At 31.0% G+C, this 16,474-nt stretch overlaps 4 protein-coding genes across 5 annotated transcripts; 2 read left to right on the top strand and 2 right to left on the bottom strand.

The window, feature by feature from the left end:
- Positions 1-9: 9 nt before the first annotated feature.
- Positions 10-1,608, bottom strand: LOC124536452 (respirasome Complex Assembly Factor 1). The gene is made up of 4 exons (XM_047112999.1): positions 1,385-1,608; positions 1,208-1,311; positions 987-1,116; positions 10-835 (listed from the first exon to the last, which is right to left on the bottom strand). The coding sequence occupies exons 1-4, from the start codon at positions 1,484-1,486 to the stop codon at positions 785-787; spliced, it is 387 nt and encodes a 128-aa protein (XP_046968955.1). The 5' UTR covers positions 1,487-1,608; the 3' UTR covers positions 10-784.
- Positions 1,609-1,823: 215 nt separating this feature from the next.
- On the bottom strand, positions 1,824-6,576 carry LOC124536354 (mini-chromosome maintenance complex-binding protein). Of its 2 annotated transcripts, none has more exons than XM_047112883.1 (9): positions 6,291-6,576; positions 6,043-6,225; positions 5,603-5,962; positions 4,846-5,092; positions 4,328-4,442; positions 3,603-3,782; positions 2,957-3,200; positions 2,298-2,462; positions 1,824-2,092 (listed from the first exon to the last, which is right to left on the bottom strand). In XM_047112883.1, the coding sequence occupies exons 1-9, from the start codon at positions 6,393-6,395 to the stop codon at positions 1,880-1,882; spliced, it is 1,812 nt and encodes a 603-aa protein (XP_046968839.1). In that variant the 5' UTR covers positions 6,396-6,576; the 3' UTR covers positions 1,824-1,879. The 2 variants fall into 2 exon arrangements, with proteins under 2 accessions (XP_046968839.1, XP_046968838.1); XM_047112882.1 differs by having other exon boundaries at positions 4,328-4,445; positions 6,291-6,575.
- Positions 6,577-7,198: 622 nt separating this feature from the next.
- On the top strand, positions 7,199-8,243 carry LOC124536192 (U1 small nuclear ribonucleoprotein A). The gene is made up of 4 exons (XM_047112672.1): positions 7,199-7,217; positions 7,367-7,605; positions 7,693-7,961; positions 8,039-8,243. The coding sequence occupies exons 1-4, from the start codon at positions 7,214-7,216 to the stop codon at positions 8,196-8,198; spliced, it is 672 nt and encodes a 223-aa protein (XP_046968628.1). The 5' UTR covers positions 7,199-7,213; the 3' UTR covers positions 8,199-8,243.
- Positions 8,244-8,789: 546 nt separating this feature from the next.
- On the top strand, positions 8,790-15,307 carry LOC124536261 (integrin-linked protein kinase). The gene is made up of 8 exons (XM_047112767.1): positions 8,790-9,060; positions 9,952-10,117; positions 10,496-10,680; positions 11,446-11,615; positions 11,882-12,027; positions 12,780-13,004; positions 13,445-13,633; positions 13,722-15,307. The coding sequence occupies exons 1-8, from the start codon at positions 8,972-8,974 to the stop codon at positions 13,908-13,910; spliced, it is 1,359 nt and encodes a 452-aa protein (XP_046968723.1). The 5' UTR covers positions 8,790-8,971; the 3' UTR covers positions 13,911-15,307.
- The last annotated feature ends 1,167 nt before the right edge of the window (positions 15,308-16,474 follow it).

The following is a 16,474-nucleotide window of genomic DNA, read 5'->3' as shown; positions in this document are numbered from 1 at the left end:
ACCAATTAATTCTAAATCAACCATTATAATATGTGTTCAAAACAAAGAATTCAAACATATGATTCTTACATGCAACAAATAACATTTACAAATAAAGAAAATATGGAATTATTTTAGTGAATAAAATAAAATATGTTTATTACTCTGCATTCATTAATGGTAAACTTAACAGGTAATTATTTTATTGTCTTAGTAAAAAACCTAATTAAAAATTACAATTAATTTAAATGTTTATACTCTGTAATTTGGATCATAAATAATAAATGTTTATTTTGACTATTACTAATTTTATATACCATAAAGTAACAAAAGCTGCAGTGTAAACACAGCCTCATAAAATACCTTAAACAAAGAAAGTTGTATCCCTTATGTATAATAAAAATACATTATGGATGTATTTATTAAACATTACAATTAAAATTCTTTGTAGATCCTACAAACCCGTCTTAGACTTGATGTTTTTTTAACTTTTGATCGATATAAAATAATTACAATAATATTTATTTAAAAAGAAACATAATAGAAATTTTGGCACTTAAATCTGGCTAGTAATTTTGGCTAAATTAAAGTTAAAATACATTGGGTGTTCAACAAAGAATATTTTTCAGATTTAAAATAAATTAGATAACTTCATAGTAGAGTCAAATTTTTACTTATACAAGCAATGTGGTAAAATTTAAAAAACCTTCAAATATAAGACCTTGCACCTTAAAACCTTTGTACTACACTTGTTTATAGGTTGATGTCTTATAAGTATTGTTGGTCTTCCAGACACAATTTAATTTCATAAGACATTACTTCCATGTAATCCTGTGTACATTATAATCCATGTCACCTGTAACAAAGGATATTGTTTACAAACAGATAAATACAAACTAAGTGAATCCTTACTATTTAATCAAATAATATAATAATAAATTAAAAAGAGATATAAAATGTGTTATTATAAATTTACTTAAATTTTTTATAAAATCATTGTCTCTTACCAAAAATCCAGCAAATGAAGTCATAAAACCCTCTTTCGTTATTTCCCACATCCCACCAAATTCTTCCTCATCCACACTTTGAAAATTATTTACATAAAAGTAAATCACTGCTGCATTCACAACCACAAAACTAAAAATACATTATAATTTATGTTAAAGTTTTACCATCACAGCATATTCAAAATTCAAATGATAAGTTTAATACAGAATTCATATCTTACAGCAATAATCCGACAAATCCTTTCAATGGCAGTATCCCCCAACACAAGCCCAAAGCAATACCTATAGCTTGCCGCATCCAGTAAATCACGTCCAGAAACTCTTCCTACAAACAATAACATCATAAAAAAGGAGTTCTTGTCTTTAAAATAATCAGTCTCGTGATTATTTCAGCTAACCTTGTCGGGCCATTCAGTGCTAGATGAAAAAGCTCTTTTCCAAACACATTCCGTTGCTTTACTCTTAGTCAAACTATCAGATGATTTGTTTTTACTCGACATTTTATTGAGTTATGTTTTTAATCTTTATTATTTAAAATTTCATTTATAAATGCAATCAATAAATAAAATTAAATATCATGAAAGTTACACGTCACGTCACTGTCACTAACAGTAATTGTCAAAACGAATCTAAAACGAGGTTGAATTTGGTGTTGCCAATTATTTTTATTGCTATTTCACTAATAAAAGATTTTTTTTTAGATGTAACTGAAAGGCAGCGAAGGGAATACTTGAAGTATTTGGTTTAAAAATAAAATAGAAAGATCTTTTCCTTCGAATACTTTTTATTTACTAAAAGATTAGCGAATTCGATTTTTTGTTTTTAAATATAAAATGGATATAAACAAAAACTTTTTATTTTTTTATAAAAAATGCTTCATTTTTATCTTAAAATTAAAAAGTACGGGCTACACGAGTCTTCAACCGCTGCAACCTCTCAGCCTCCATAGCTTTTGTAATGTCCCAGCATTCCTTGTTCAAAGTGTCTTGACCTCTGGATAAACTTACTAATCTCGCCAAAACAAGCAGGCGATGTAAATCGTCTGCTGTTACAGCATTTTCTTCGTCTGCTTTGTTACGCATTTCTATAAAATCGTCTTCAACAAACTGGAAACAATAAAGTAGTGATTAAGGAAGGTAAAATTAAAAACAATTTAAGCATATTATTTGTTTTCACCTATCATTTAATTTCTTTAATTAACACTAGTCTCACATTTATCGTAATACATACAAGTACGCAAGGAAGAGGAAGGAGCAAGAGAAAGGAATAAGCGAATGCGTCGAAATTTTTAAAATAATAAATAAATTTTACCTGCAAATCCTCACTAATTGAATATTTGACAAGTTTAAGATTTGTCAAATAAGATCTTATAGTATTCATGATGTCTTCCTTCAAGTAATATGTAGCAGCTTCGACAATAGCATCAAATATTTCAAGAGATGAATCCTCAGGCCGTAAGGAAATATGATAGTCACTCTAAAAATATAAATTTATTTAATTTCTTGAGGCTTAATTTGAAGTTCGATTTATTTAGTGCTATGATTGTGTTTAAAGATTAAATGACTGTAGTATTATTTGGTGTTAGGGCTTTGTGCAAACCTATCTGGGTAGATACCATCATATTACACAGGCACTAAGTATTTAGCAGTAGGCTAAATACTTAGTGCCTGTGTAACAATTACAAATTCTCAAAATTTTCTTTTATTTTTTATGGCTTTTATTTGTGCCAAGAGGGCACAGATTATTTCGCATCCCAAAATTTCCCAAGTTTCCAAAAGTTTGTGGCATGTTTGGGGCATGTTTATTACAAGAAATTAATATTTCTAACTACCCTAAAGTAGGCATTTGTAACATTTACCTTTAGGCAGCACCTTTGCCTGTACTCCCACTTATGTCAATATAAAAACTAGTGAGATGTAAGCTTAAAGGAAAAACTTATCTATATCTAAAATAAAAATAATTTTTTTTACCGGTAGCAGAGATTTGCCTTCTGATAACACCAGGACGGAAATGTCTGAATCAAACTCCATTTTGTAGTACTTGAAGTCGTATTCAACTTTTTGTTGTTTTATCAAATTACCCAAAGCTGTAATATTATTGACACCGGTAGCATCTAACTGTCCTTGTTCCATCTTTGTTTCGTCTAAAACTAAATGTGTGTGTTTGCTTAACTGAAGGATACCGCTTGTTAATCTATTGCAATCATAATCTTTTCTGAAACATATTTATGATATTTTAGATTTAATACTATGCATAAAAAATAAAGTATTAATAAATATTTCCTCACATAATTTCAAGTTATTAAAATCGCATTTATTAATATTGTATTGTATATGAGTTCTGTATACATGATCTGCTTGAAAAATTAGTTTATCATTTTATAATTGTAGAACATGAGCAAAAGTATTTTGAGACATTATAATTTTTTGATAAAACTTATTTTATGTTATTGAGGAATCAGGCAATGCATAGGCATATAACTTGTTACAGAGCTATTGTCCTATCTATGACTAAAAGACTTTTTACTAATCCACATACATAAACCATTATATATTTTTTTCTTAAATTAAAAAATTGAAAAGGAATGGTATTTTAATTATAATGTTAAAATCTTACTTTGGTAACAGAGCAGTTGTGTTCATGTTTTCAACAGTTAGAGGTAAATAGTAGCTTTTAGTGACAAACTGTTTAATAATATTGTAAAGCTGCTGGCCATAGTTGGGGTACTTCTGAGTTGGCAGATTTGATATGTTCAGACAAAATTGTCCCAATGTTATAGTGTCTTGACGGAGGTATCTGAAACACAAAAAAAAAACAAATTAATGTTCTCAATTCTGAATAATTAAAAAATTATATCTGCAGATTTGAACTGTTGATGAGAACCTGTGACAAAAAAATTGTTATATTTATCTGTAGCTAGTGATAGAAATGTTAAAATAATTGACATCCAACAATTTTTTTTGTCACATAGTTGTTATAAAGTTCTTTACCTCAGTTACTCTACTATTTACCTAATCGGATATTTTAATAGTAAGTAAGTCAGTGTAACTACAGGCACAAGGGATGTTAATAATTGTTAATAATTCAATTACATGTGAACACTGAAATGTGAATACTTACAATAAGGTAAATGAAAAAAATATATATCTGTACATAATATTGAATAACTGAGATATTATAATGTTATATTTTTTTGAATTATTTATTGGTAATTTATAAATGAAATGCTATTTTCTTGCATTTAACCAGTGCCATAAATAGATGAAAAAAAGACTTTCTGTGTTACATGTTGCCTATATAAAGAGTAGCTTATGCAATTAATTCTAATAATTATAACTTACACACAAGCTATGAGATGACATATTAAGTATTCAGCGGCTAATTTATCGCCCAGCAATAACTCTGTCAGAGCTTTCAGCAAGTGATCTCTAGCTGTGTTTGCATCTTTGAGTATTGCTTCTGAAAAGAAAAGCATTATTTAAAAATACTTTTGATTAGTTAATAAATCAATGAATCTGTTTCAATTTGAAAAAATAAAAATACTACTTCATATAAATCTTCAGTACAATAGTTTGTAATCACTGATATTTAAGCATTCAGAGTTTTTTTGAAAATGTAAATATTCAATTCGTGAACTTAACATACAAATATGAATGATACTCATATTATTGGTTTTGGTAAGGCTTTACCACACAGAACCAACCTAGCTTTACAGCTGATAAATTATTTATATTAATTATACCAATGATCAGTATTCATATTGATATATTTAAAATGAAAGTATGAAAGAGTCAGTGTAATAAAATTAACTTTTACATTACATTAACTTATCTAGCTTCTAAGATAAATAAAGAATCACCTTGACTTAAGTTTTCTTTAATCAATGGATTACAATGATCCAATTTTTTAACAAATACAGCATGCAACCTCGGCACCAAGCTTGGTGGGGGATTGTGTGTTATTATCTCTGCATCTGTTTCACATATGGGTTCCAGGAGGGTTCCTTTCGCTTGTTGGAATTCTCCTGAGAGTGCTGGATCCACAGAGAGGAAACCAACTACTTCTATCATGTCATTCAATTTAAGATTTTCTTCATCATCATAAACCTGTAAAATTAAAATGTTTTATGTCATTTATTTATTTATATTAATTATCATGTATCACTTATTTATTAGGACATTAAACTTTTTTTCTATAAAATATAGATAAGACAAAAAAAAGTTTTGACCATTTTTTGGTGGTATTGTTGTAAATTCATTATTCTAACTAGATTATCACATACAAGTAGTAATTTTAAACATACAAGAAAATGTATTACAGTGTATAAAGTTATGACTTATTCCAATAGCTATTTTTTTTCACTTTTGACTCTGAGAAATCAAAAAAATTAATCAGGATGGTTGAAAAATTTTTGCATACAAAATGATGAAAAAATTTTAATTAACAAAAAATTGGTACTGCCATAAGATATTTTTTCAGTTAATCATAAGTTTCTCAGAAAAGGTGAAAATTATACATGATATAATTGTATGGTAACAAAAAAAATCTAATAAAATAATTTAATATATTATAAATTTGCATACAACAATTTCTGGTTTCTTAATATTTTCTGTTACCTTAATTATACAGGATTTGCTGGCAACATCTGGCAATGGAAAATTAAGTAAATGCTCCCTGGAGACCATGTTTGAACCTTCATCTACTGCTTCTTTAGTTCTTCTCTCCTTATTTACCAGTTCAATTTGTACATCCATTGCTTCTGGGTCATCCTCGCTCTCATCATATGATCTTTTTAACTTTGCATAATTTGGATTCAATCTCTTTGATGTATTTGGTTGTTGCTCGAGATGTTTCAAATGATTTTGCTCATCTTCTAATTTTTGAGCCCAATCATTGAAACCCGGCATTGAAACTACAACTATTGTTTGTCTTTGTGCACTTTTTAAATTTTCGGTATAATTTACTTTTTCATTTTCCTTTAAAAACGTATATTTTAATGATTGCATTATAAAATATACATATACAATATTTTTATGTACTTTGCAAAGTATCTTACCATAATATTAGCTGTGTCAGTGTACTTTCCAGACTTTGATTTTACCTCGTTTGTTTTTGTATTAAATACTTCGAATTGTTCAAAATAGAACTCTGGATTGTGCATGTCTTGAACCATACCTCGAAATCGTACCAAGGTGCCATCAGGAAGGTTGTGGGTCGCGTTCGAATTTATTAATGGTATCTGAAAGGTTATTCAGAGGTCATTTTTGTTGTAATAAGTAATCTTTTTGTGTTTAATTTTCTTACCTTATACCAATTGGACAGCTTTAAAAGTTTATCTTTCCATCCTTCTTCATTTGTCATCCATATACTTGGAGTTACGGTATCAAAATCATGCGAAAAATCATGCATTTTGTATATGTTATATATTAATGAGTATTTACAAAACAATCCTTATTTTTTAAGAGTTTTCACCAGTACTAATGTTTTAAATTTTTATAATGATATCATTAATTTAAAACATGAATTTAATTCAGTATTAAAAATATAATCGCGCGAAAAGTTATGTATGTTATTTAAACGTCAGGTAAAAAATTCACTTTTATGAAGTATTATGGTAAAAAAAAAAATCAATAGTGAACTCATTCGTTCATTCCAGTTTAAAAATATTTGGCTTCATAAGCGCGATTCAGCATGAACCCTATTTTTACATACACACTATTAAATTGAAAATATAAGTTTTTAGTATAAGTTAATATTTTGTGCAACTTTATTTACAAAACAATTAATCGGATAAATTTTCTATTTTATAAAAACACATACAGATTAGATTTTAACAGAGAACAGAATTATGTTTTTTATTGATAGTTCGCAAAGTTACGTACGTATTTTTCAACAAAACACTAGAAGAATATAAATTAAATTTACTTTTATAATAATTAGTATGAACTTAAACTATATTTTTACATTAATCTTTGCATAATCTGTGTCGCTGTTCTACTTTCTTATTTATGGTATAAAATAAAGCGCGTCGTCAACCCGTGTAGCTTTAGCTGCTATTTTTAAGATTTCCTTAATATTTTATATTACCATATCTACTATAAACTAATATTAATTACTCAATTGCGGCTTATTTTATTGATGAAATATAGATTGTTTTAATTTGTGAAGTTGTACAAACAAAACTTATAGTAATAAGCGAATTCATTCATATTTCTCTGCAAATCAAAATGAGTAAGTTCTCTAATAGTGAATTTCTATTATCATTACTTGTATTTGTTTTTCTGTATTACAAATAATTGCTAACATTATGTTTAAAATAATAACAATAAATATTGCTGTTTGCATCTTTTCGGCGTCTAACCTCAAAAGTTTTATTTCAGCTATGGACATTCGGCCCAACCACACGATATATATCAACAATTTAAATGAAAAAATTAAGAAAGAAGAGTTAAAAAAATCACTCTATGCAATTTTTTCACAATTTGGCCAGATTTTGGATATTGTCGCTATGAAGACCCTAAAAATGAGGGGTCAGGCTTTTGTTATATTCAAGGAAATATCAAGCGCAACTGTTGCTTTAAGAAGCATGCAAGGGTTTCCATTTTATGATAAACCAATGGTATGTATATTATACATTTCCTTTCAAATTTAACTAAAAATTGTTATTATAAAATAATAAAATAATCATCTAAAACCTATTTAACAGAGGATCCAATATTCTAAATTGGATAGTGATGTCATAGCTAAAATCAAAGGCACATTCCAAGAGAGGCCAAAACGTCCAAAACTACCCAAAAGTACAGAAGATGGTAAGAAAAAGAAGAGCAAGGATCCAAATAGGCCGTCAGTGCCTGGATTTGGTCAAGCTGGTCTACTCAACAATGTCAATGCTGAACAGCCACCTAACCAGATTCTGTTCCTCACTAATCTACCGGATGAGACTTCTGAAATGATGTTGTCTATGCTTTTCAATCAGTAAGTAATTTTATTTCTTAAAGAAGAACTTTTTGTATATACTTTTATTTTAAATACTAAATCATTTTTCTTTTTAGGTTCCCTGGTTTCAAAGAGGTCCGTCTTGTGCCTAATAGACACGATATTGCGTTTGTTGAATTTGCAAATGAAATGCAGTCTGCAGCAGCCAAGGAAGCACTTCAAGGATTCAAGATTACTCCAACACATGCAATGAAGATTTCATTTGCAAAGAAATAATTATAAGCACTTATATTAGTATAAATAAAGATCTAAGTACTTTGAGAACTGTTTTGAGCATTGCACTAAGCCTAAACAGCTCTCTGGCTGTGACTAGTCATTTATTTTTAAGAAAATTTACTTTCATTTCCTCTTCACCCTACACCTTTCAACATTATCTTGACAATTTCTGAAAATAATTGTTTGTAGATAAACAGTAGCCAGATTTCATTTGTTTTAATGTCAAGCACAAGGTATTTTTGGGTTTTTTGATATTACAAATTGTAGTAGAAAAAAAAGAAACTATTAGTATTAAATTTTAATAATTAATTATTTTTAAAATATAGTATAAGTAAGTAATAATAATGTTACTTAAAAACCTTGTTAACACTACGTAAACCGATTGACTAAGGCGGTCATGCGAATGCCGAATATAGTGAACGTTATTTTTTCTATTTTGGCAACACTACGTCATTATAATACTATCAAATAAAATGGTTCTATGATAATTTAACCAAGTACAGAGATCCAATATGTAAATTCCAAGTAAGAAAGAGAAATCGTACTGCAGAAGTGCAGAGTTGAATGCTCCACGAGTTGTACGTTACTGTGTTATTTTTAGTGATTGCGAAACTGTCAAAGTCAAACCCTAATGAATGAGTCGGGCTGTAAATTTGCTTTATTAACATACAAATAAACTATTTTTGTGGCATATTTTTTTGATGATTAATTAAAACTGAAAATATCAATACGATATTTAAATTACAGTGAAAGACTTATTAAGTTATCAAATCATGGAGGATATATTTCAGTGGTGTAGAGAAGGAAATGCCCTGCAGGTGCGCGTTTGGCTGGATGATACGGAGCATGATATGAATCAGGGGTAAGATGAAGATCTCAGTGTTATCTTATTTATTAAAAAATCCATCTGTTTACTTTTTGCTCCCATAAATGGCGTTCATATTACAAATATCGCCCACAGCGCCAAGGTCTAGTAAATTATGTCAGAGATCGGAATACGGGGAAAAATTAGTCACATCTGTTCGATTTTACTGACAGCTTTGAGGAATCTGCAAATTTTTTGATTAATAAATTGATGCCAATTAGATTTTCCACGGTATATAATCATGTTTACATTTAAAGGTAGAAAACAAACAAACAACTAATAAATTATACCTTAACATTGTTTTGAACTTTATTTGTATTTAAAGTTGTTTATTCAAAGATGTTTCAAATATAGAATTATTAATTTTTTTTTTAATTGGTTTTGGTATATACTATGTAAAATATTACATGAGATAACTTATAATAGTATTATTTTTATTTATTCATATGAGTCATCTTAAACTGTAGCTAAATTATCCTCATTTTCTGACTCCATATATTATATTGTGTCAGAATAAATGTGCTCCAATTATCTCTTCACCTATTGTACAGGAAAGAATGCATATCAATTCAATTATAGCATTTAAATGGACTTATTATATATTATCTTATCATTAAAATAATAACTAATGAGAATAAAAAAAAATTTTTTTTTTTGGATAATTTTAATAAAAAATATAATCCCTAAATAAAATTGTGTTTCATGTGAAAATTGAAAAATATCTTCCATTTATATTGAATACAAAAAAGTGTAGTTATATTAAATAATTTTGAAAATATTAAATACATATCATAATGTTATATATTTATAGTTTTCTTGCTTTATGTGCATTTTTTTTAAATAAATTTTAATAATATGTTTATATAAAGCTATAATAAATTCTTTCAGTGATGATCATGGCTTCAGTCCTTTGCACTGGGCATGTAAGGAGGGTCACCTCAAGATAGTTGAAATGCTTATCAGAAGAGGTGCAAGGATTAATGTTACGAACATGGGAGATGATACCCCATTGCACTTGGCTGCTGCACATGGACACAGACCTATCGTTCAATTGGTCAGATGGGTCAATTTAATATGACCATTTCATATATTTTAATAACATTGCAATCATAGTTTTTTTTTTTAAATTATATAATTGTTGATAACTTCATACTAGTAACCACACAAAGAAGTCAAAAATTAAAAAAAAAATTGTTAAAATATACATATGTCTGGTAATGTATGTTGTAAGTGGTTTGAGAAGTCCTATCAAATTTTATGTATATTATATGCACTGATGTATATGATTTATCAGTGTATTACCAAAATATAACATCTGTGAAAAGGAGGGAAGGCCTCACTAAACAAATAGGAGCTTAAACTAACTTTAATATATAATGTGTTTATAATACTAAAGTATATTAGTAAATTAAAATCGAAATTATAATTTTAGCTTCTTCAAAACAGAGTAGATGTGAATTTTACAAATGAACATGGCAACTCTCCTTTGCATTATGCTTGTTTTTGGGGATACAGTGCAATCGCCGAAGACCTAGTTCACGCTGGGGCTCTTGTGTCCCTCGCTAATAAGGATGGGGACACACCATTGGACAAAACGAGAGGACAACTTGTACAAAGGTATGGACACACACTTTGATGATTAACATATAAGATTTTTATAATTTATATAAATACTAGTAGTCGCCGCGCCTTCTTTGGCGTTTGGGGTGTTGGTTGTCACGTGTCAGGCAAAAAAAAAGGAGCCTATGTCCTTTCTTGGAGTTAAAGGTTGTTTCATACTAAATTCTTCATTTCAGTTGTCATGAAAGAGCTCCACACAGACAGACGGAGTTACTTTCACATTTATAATATTAATATAGATATTGGTATCTATAAATATATATTAGATATATTCACAAGTGTTTTTAATAAACTCAGCATAATATTTCATTTCTCCCTCAATCCAATGAGATGGCAATCTAACACAATCAGTAAGCTATAAATATATATTAGATATATTCACAAGTGTTTATAATAAACTCAGCACAATATTTCATTTCTCTCTCAATCCAATGAGATGGCAATCTAACACAATCAGTAAGCTATAAATATATATTAGATATATTCACAAGTGTTTATAATAAACTCAGCACAATATTTTATTTTTCTCTCAATCCAATGAGATGGCAATCTAATACAATCAGTAAGCTATAAATATATATTAGATATATTCACAAGTGTTTATAATAAACTCAGCATAATATTTCATTTCTCTCTCAATCCAATGAGATGGCAATCTAACACAATCAGTATTCAGGCTCGCTGATGGGATCAAGGTTTTAAATAAAGGAGGCTTGGTTTGGTACACTAATTACTAAGTTATATTTTATTTGTAACTTTTAGACTCCATGAGATGGCTGTAAATCAAGGTCAAGATCTGAAGAAGATACAATTCAAAGACCAGTCGTGGTTGGGCTTGAAGACCAGGAGCCGTGATGCAACACTTTCTCGACATAAGGGCATTAATATCAACGAATTAGCATTACACACAAGAATCGCAGTATCGCCGTCTGGTAAGATAATAAAAAAAAATACATACGTATTGATAACCTCCTCATTTTTGAAGTCGGTTGAAAATGAGTGTTTTTTTAATACGATAAAGGCTTTTTAATATTTTCTAATGTGCATATACATATATAATGCATTAATGCAATATAAATTATTCCTCGTATTTCAATCAGCTGCGAAGGTGTTGCCATATACAATAATACAAACTATTAAAGTTAATGTTGTTAACTATTGCCTTTAAAGTTATGTTATTATTTTTTTCTGATTTTAGGTGAAACTTGGCGCGGTCGTTGGCAGAAAAATGATATAGTAGCGAAGATAATTGCAGTTCGTGAATGCACTCCCCGCATACAACGCGACTTTAATGAGGAGTTCCCTAAGCTCAGGATATTTTCCCACCCCAATATACTACCTGTGGTATGTAGGATATTATTTTATTTCACCTGGTTGTCTAATCGCTGCTTTACATGTATCAGACACGCTTTACATTATATCAGATGGCGATATGTCTGTGTCGGTCAGTCTATAAATTCCTCCAATTGGAGTCTGCTTCGTTATTGCTCCAAAATTAGCAGCTTTCATTGAAATGATTTATGTAATAGAACTTCGTAAACGAAATAATCTGTAATAGTATACCAACGGATTAGATAAGACCATATTGTTGCGTGTGTAGCGGCCATTATTTCACACTATTAAATAAAAAAAAAAAATCATTTATTGCATATTGTTTACTTAAGTATCTAATCCATTCCACTATCAGTCCCTTTAAGCTGAGAAATATAAAATCGAAGTCGTTATTTTTGGTCATCTGATGGAAGTGGTCATCACTGCCCATATTATTATAGTTAATATTTCAACCATTAGCCATTTTAAATCTGCGGCTTAGGCCTGGTATAATTTGCTGAGAAATATAAAACCGAAGTCAGTTTTTTTTTTGATCATCTGATTGAAGTGGTCATCACTGCCCATATGAAATATTAAACATTAGCCATTTGAGAACTTGGGCTTAGGCCTGGTATAATTTGCTGAGAAATATAAAACCGAAGTCAGTTTTTTTTTTTGATCGTCTGATTGAAGTGTCACCACTGCCCCCCCCCCATATGAAATATTAACCATTAACCGTTTGAGAACTTGGGCCTAGGCCTGGTATGATTTGTATTGTTCCGCAGGTGGGGTGCTGCGTGTCGCCGCCGTCGCTGGTGGTGATCTCGCAGTACATGTCGTGGGGCTCGCTGCACGCGCTGCTGCACGGCGGCGCGGGCGGGCGCGTGGTGGTCGACGCGGGCGCCGCCGTGCGCCTGGCGCGCGACGTCGCCGCCGGCATGGCCTACCTGCATTCGCTGCAGCGCGACCGCGTACTGCCCGCCTACCACCTCAACAGCAAGCACATCATGGTACCATCCCCCCCCCCCGACGCTCCGTACCACGCCCTCACCCCCCCCCCCCGACGCTCCGTACCACGCCCTCATCCCCCCCCCCCCCGACGCTCCGTACCACGCCCTCATCCTAACGCCCCCGACGCTCCGTACCAAGCCCTCATCCTCCCCCCCCCCGCGACGCTCCGTACCACGCCCTCATCCTCCCCCCCCCCCGACGCTCCGTACCACGCCCTCATCCTCCCCCCCCCGACGCTCCGTACCACGCTCTCATCCTCCCCCCCCCCGACGCTCCGTACCACGCTCTCATCCTAACCCCTCCCCGACGCTCCGTACCACGCCCTCATCCTAACCCCCTCCCCCGACGCTCCGTACCACGCCCTCATCCTAACCCCCCCCCCCCCCAACGCACACTCATATCTCATACACATTCGACTAACCAATTTTCTTTTCTTCAGATTGACGAAGATTTGACAGCCCGTATCAATATGGCGGATGCGAAGTTTTCATTCCAAGAGAGGGGTCGTGTGTACGCCCCGGCTTGGATGGCACCCGAAGCCCTGTTAAAACCGAGTGCCAAAAGGAACTGGGAAGCGGCCGATATGTGGAGTTTTGCGGTGCTTTTGTGGGAGTTGGCGACTAGGGAGGTAGGAATCACATGTAACAATATTTTGAATCTCAGTTATCTTGTTCGCTAAATGTATAGATTTTTTATTCAATGTATATTTTTTTAAGGTCCCGTTCGCTGACCTTTCGCCAATGGAGTGCGGAATGAAGATAGCTCTTGAAGGCCTAAGGATTACAATCCCCCCGGGCATCTCACCCCACATTTCGAAACTCATCAAAATATGCATGAACGAGGATCCAGGTAAACGGCCATCATTTGAAATGATTTTACCCATCCTCGAGAAAATGAAACGCTGAAACAAATCGAATGGGTAACGAAAAATAATCTTAAAAAAACGCCTATTCTATTTTATATGAAAATTAATTTGCTTTAATCGTATTGTTGTATTTATGGTTGTTGTTAAAATGTTTTAATCGATGCAATGTGTAACAAATAAATTCTAACATGTTATATTTAAACGGAACTTAAATATATGGAAATAAGATCTTCTTATGTAAACATAAAAATTGTGAGATATGACAATTTGTAGTTGAAGGATGACAAAAAAAATCCTAGTATTTTATACTACAAAAAATCCTGGTTTTTGATGCCTCCATCCAATAAACTTGATATTTATAGTATTCCTCATTCAGCGACAATTTGTGTTTTTGATAGTATTAATTGGATTTTGAAGTAGAATTTAATAAAAATAATGCTATTGAGCATTACATAAAGGTCGCCACATTTTAACACGAACATATTATAATCTTAGAACCTATGTACGTATACCAGATGACGTACGAGTTACGACACGCATGGCGTTTAACCGTATAAAAAAATTTCTATCGATTAATCAATAAACTGTGCATCATCCATGTTTAAGGAATACTTGTATGTTATGTCTATTTTAATCCGTTTTCCTAAGCACAAATAAAAATTAAGAAAAAATAAACAGTTTACAAAGTACTTTACTAAAATATTTTTAATATAACTTATTAACTTAAAAATAAGATAATTAGTTTTAAGATTGATTAAAATGTGTAATTGATACAACTCATTCTATTGTTATGTTCAGTGTTTATCATAACTTTTTTACAAATTGACAACAGGCTATGAAATTGTGTATAAACGCAATATAAGAAAAAAGTTTATTATAAAATGTGACATTATTAGTTATGTAATACTTGAATTTTGTAACCATTAAATCATACAGAGTGATTTTTTAAGATGCTGAAATATGTATAAAAACAAATCATGCAAAACGTTATAAGTATATTTTTGTTTACGTGCTCGAAGATTAATCTCCCATTAGTGCCATACAAAACAAATTATAATTGATTACAAAATGACAAAATGTACAGATTCTATTTTCAAATGCTTCACTGCACTGCCAGTATTTTTCGTTGTTAGATAGGTTGTGTTTTTTATATATATATATTTATAATATGGTTATCCATTTAACAATTATACACAGGAAACATAAATATTATGAATATACTCTATATAGGTGTTAATATGTGTTGATATTCTTACTGAAATACCAACTGAATATATTAAAAATACTACAAATGTGCCTTATTACAAAAATATTAACAACTGCAATATAAATACTTTCTTTAATTTAAGAAGACTATATTTGAACTAAAATATTTAAATATTTTTATTTTAAAAGAAAATGTTAAAACGTGAAATTATACTAACGATTTTGGACTATTTTATTTGTTTTATTTAACGCCACCCGTAGAAAAAGAGTAACGTTATTTAAAATAGTTATTCAGCCATCAGTAGTAGAAAAATCTGTATCAGCGAAAGGCATGTGTTCAATATCTCGAAACGCATATAAAATTGTATGTCGTCGAAATATAAGGTGATCATCGATTCATCACCGATCATCTTGACAGGTAACCGAATTAACCACATGAAAGCACGATTACATTAAACGTATGAAACATTCATCCTGCTTTTCTTTAACTTTACAGTAACTTGTCTGTAAGGAAGAGTTCAAGTAAATGACAAAAAAAATGTATTATCAAATTTTTTTAGTTCTTTCTCAGAAACTGTATTAGGTGAAGTTAAACAAAGACATGGTAGCATCTGAAATCGGATGTGAACATTAATATTAAATCCCTAATAACAATGCTCTGTAAAAACTCATCCAGTTACCAACATATATTCAACTGCTAAAAAGTTAGCGAGTTTGCGTTTCCATTTTCAACCGACTTCAAAATGGAGGAGGTTATCAATTCGTCTGTATTTTTTGAAATTAAACTGTTGGATTTTAGCTTCTAGCAACCCTACAGTTGTCAAATAAGTAGAAATAACTGACACACTGATTAGTGTACTGTATATGTCAAAATAACATCGAAAATATTTATAACGTGTCTTTCAAAGAATATCTGAGATTCATTAGATTGTTGCAGATAGTTTATAATGAGCTGAAACCGTATTCTTTTTGAATATTTCCTAAAATGGAAGCATTCTATAATTCGAGCTTCAGTCCAAAAATTACTGACGTAGAATGGAAATTAGAAGTATTAACAAACACTCCTGGCGTCGGTTCAGATAATTTATTATACACAGTAATTTTAAAGACTGATGGTGAAGATGTACGGTTTACGTGTGGAACACAACAGTTACAGGATCTAGTATACAAATTGAAGGACGTAGTGCGACATTGTGAAAAAGTTAAAAGTGAGCTTGGCTGAATCCCAATATGTGTATATTCATGTCAGGATTGGTTAATTGATATGCTTGTTTATCATCAGAAAATAGAAATTCAAGCTTTATAATATTTACTGAATAAGTTAATATCGCTATTTATTGTTTAGTTATTCTACAAATTGTAACATGTTATTAGTACAAAAAATATAATTTAAGTAAT

Source organism: Vanessa cardui, chromosome 16 (assembly GCF_905220365.1).
Source record: "Vanessa cardui chromosome 16, ilVanCard2.1, whole genome shotgun sequence".
Classification (NCBI taxonomy): Eukaryota; Metazoa; Arthropoda; class Insecta; order Lepidoptera; family Nymphalidae; genus Vanessa; species Vanessa cardui.
The sequence above is the reverse complement of the archived record's forward strand: the minus strand, read 5'-3'. Positions and strand labels throughout refer to the sequence as shown.

Excerpts from the sequence above, each read along its gene's own strand:
- LOC124536192 (XM_047112672.1), top strand. Across the intron at positions 7,606-7,692 it reads CATTTTATGATAAACCAATG|AGGATCCAATATTCTAAATT; the intron begins GTATGTATATTA and ends CCTATTTAACAG. Across the intron at positions 7,962-8,038 it reads TTGTCTATGCTTTTCAATCA|GTTCCCTGGTTTCAAAGAGG; the intron begins GTAAGTAATTTT and ends TTTTCTTTTTAG.
- LOC124536452 (XM_047112999.1), bottom strand. The coding sequence starts at position 1,486 with ATGTCGAGTAAAAACAAATCATCTGATAGTTTGACTAAGAGTAAAGCA. Across the intron at positions 1,312-1,384 it reads GCACTGAATGGCCCGACAAG|GAAGAGTTTCTGGACGTGAT; the intron begins GTTAGCTGAAAT and ends TATTGTTTGTAG. Across the intron at positions 1,117-1,207 it reads GGATTTGTCGGATTATTGCT|TTTTGTGGTTGTGAATGCAG; the intron begins GTAAGATATGAA and ends ATGTATTTTTAG.
- LOC124536354 (XM_047112882.1), bottom strand. The coding sequence starts at position 6,395 with ATGCATGATTTTTCGCATGATTTTGATACCGTAACTCCAAGTATATGG. Across the intron at positions 3,783-4,327 it reads TGTCATCTCATAGCTTGTGT|ATACCTCCGTCAAGACACTA; the intron begins GTAAGTTATAAT and ends TTTGTGTTTCAG. Across the intron at positions 2,463-2,956 it reads AAGGCAAATCTCTGCTACCG|AGTGACTATCATATTTCCTT; the intron begins GTAAAAAAAATT and ends TTATATTTTTAG.
- LOC124536261 (XM_047112767.1), top strand. The coding sequence starts at position 8,972 with ATGGAGGATATATTTCAGTGGTGTAGAGAAGGAAATGCCCTGCAGGTG. Across the intron at positions 9,061-9,951 it reads GAGCATGATATGAATCAGGG|TGATGATCATGGCTTCAGTC; the intron begins GTAAGATGAAGA and ends AAATTCTTTCAG. Across the intron at positions 13,634-13,721 it reads GGGAGTTGGCGACTAGGGAG|GTCCCGTTCGCTGACCTTTC; the intron begins GTAGGAATCACA and ends TATTTTTTTAAG.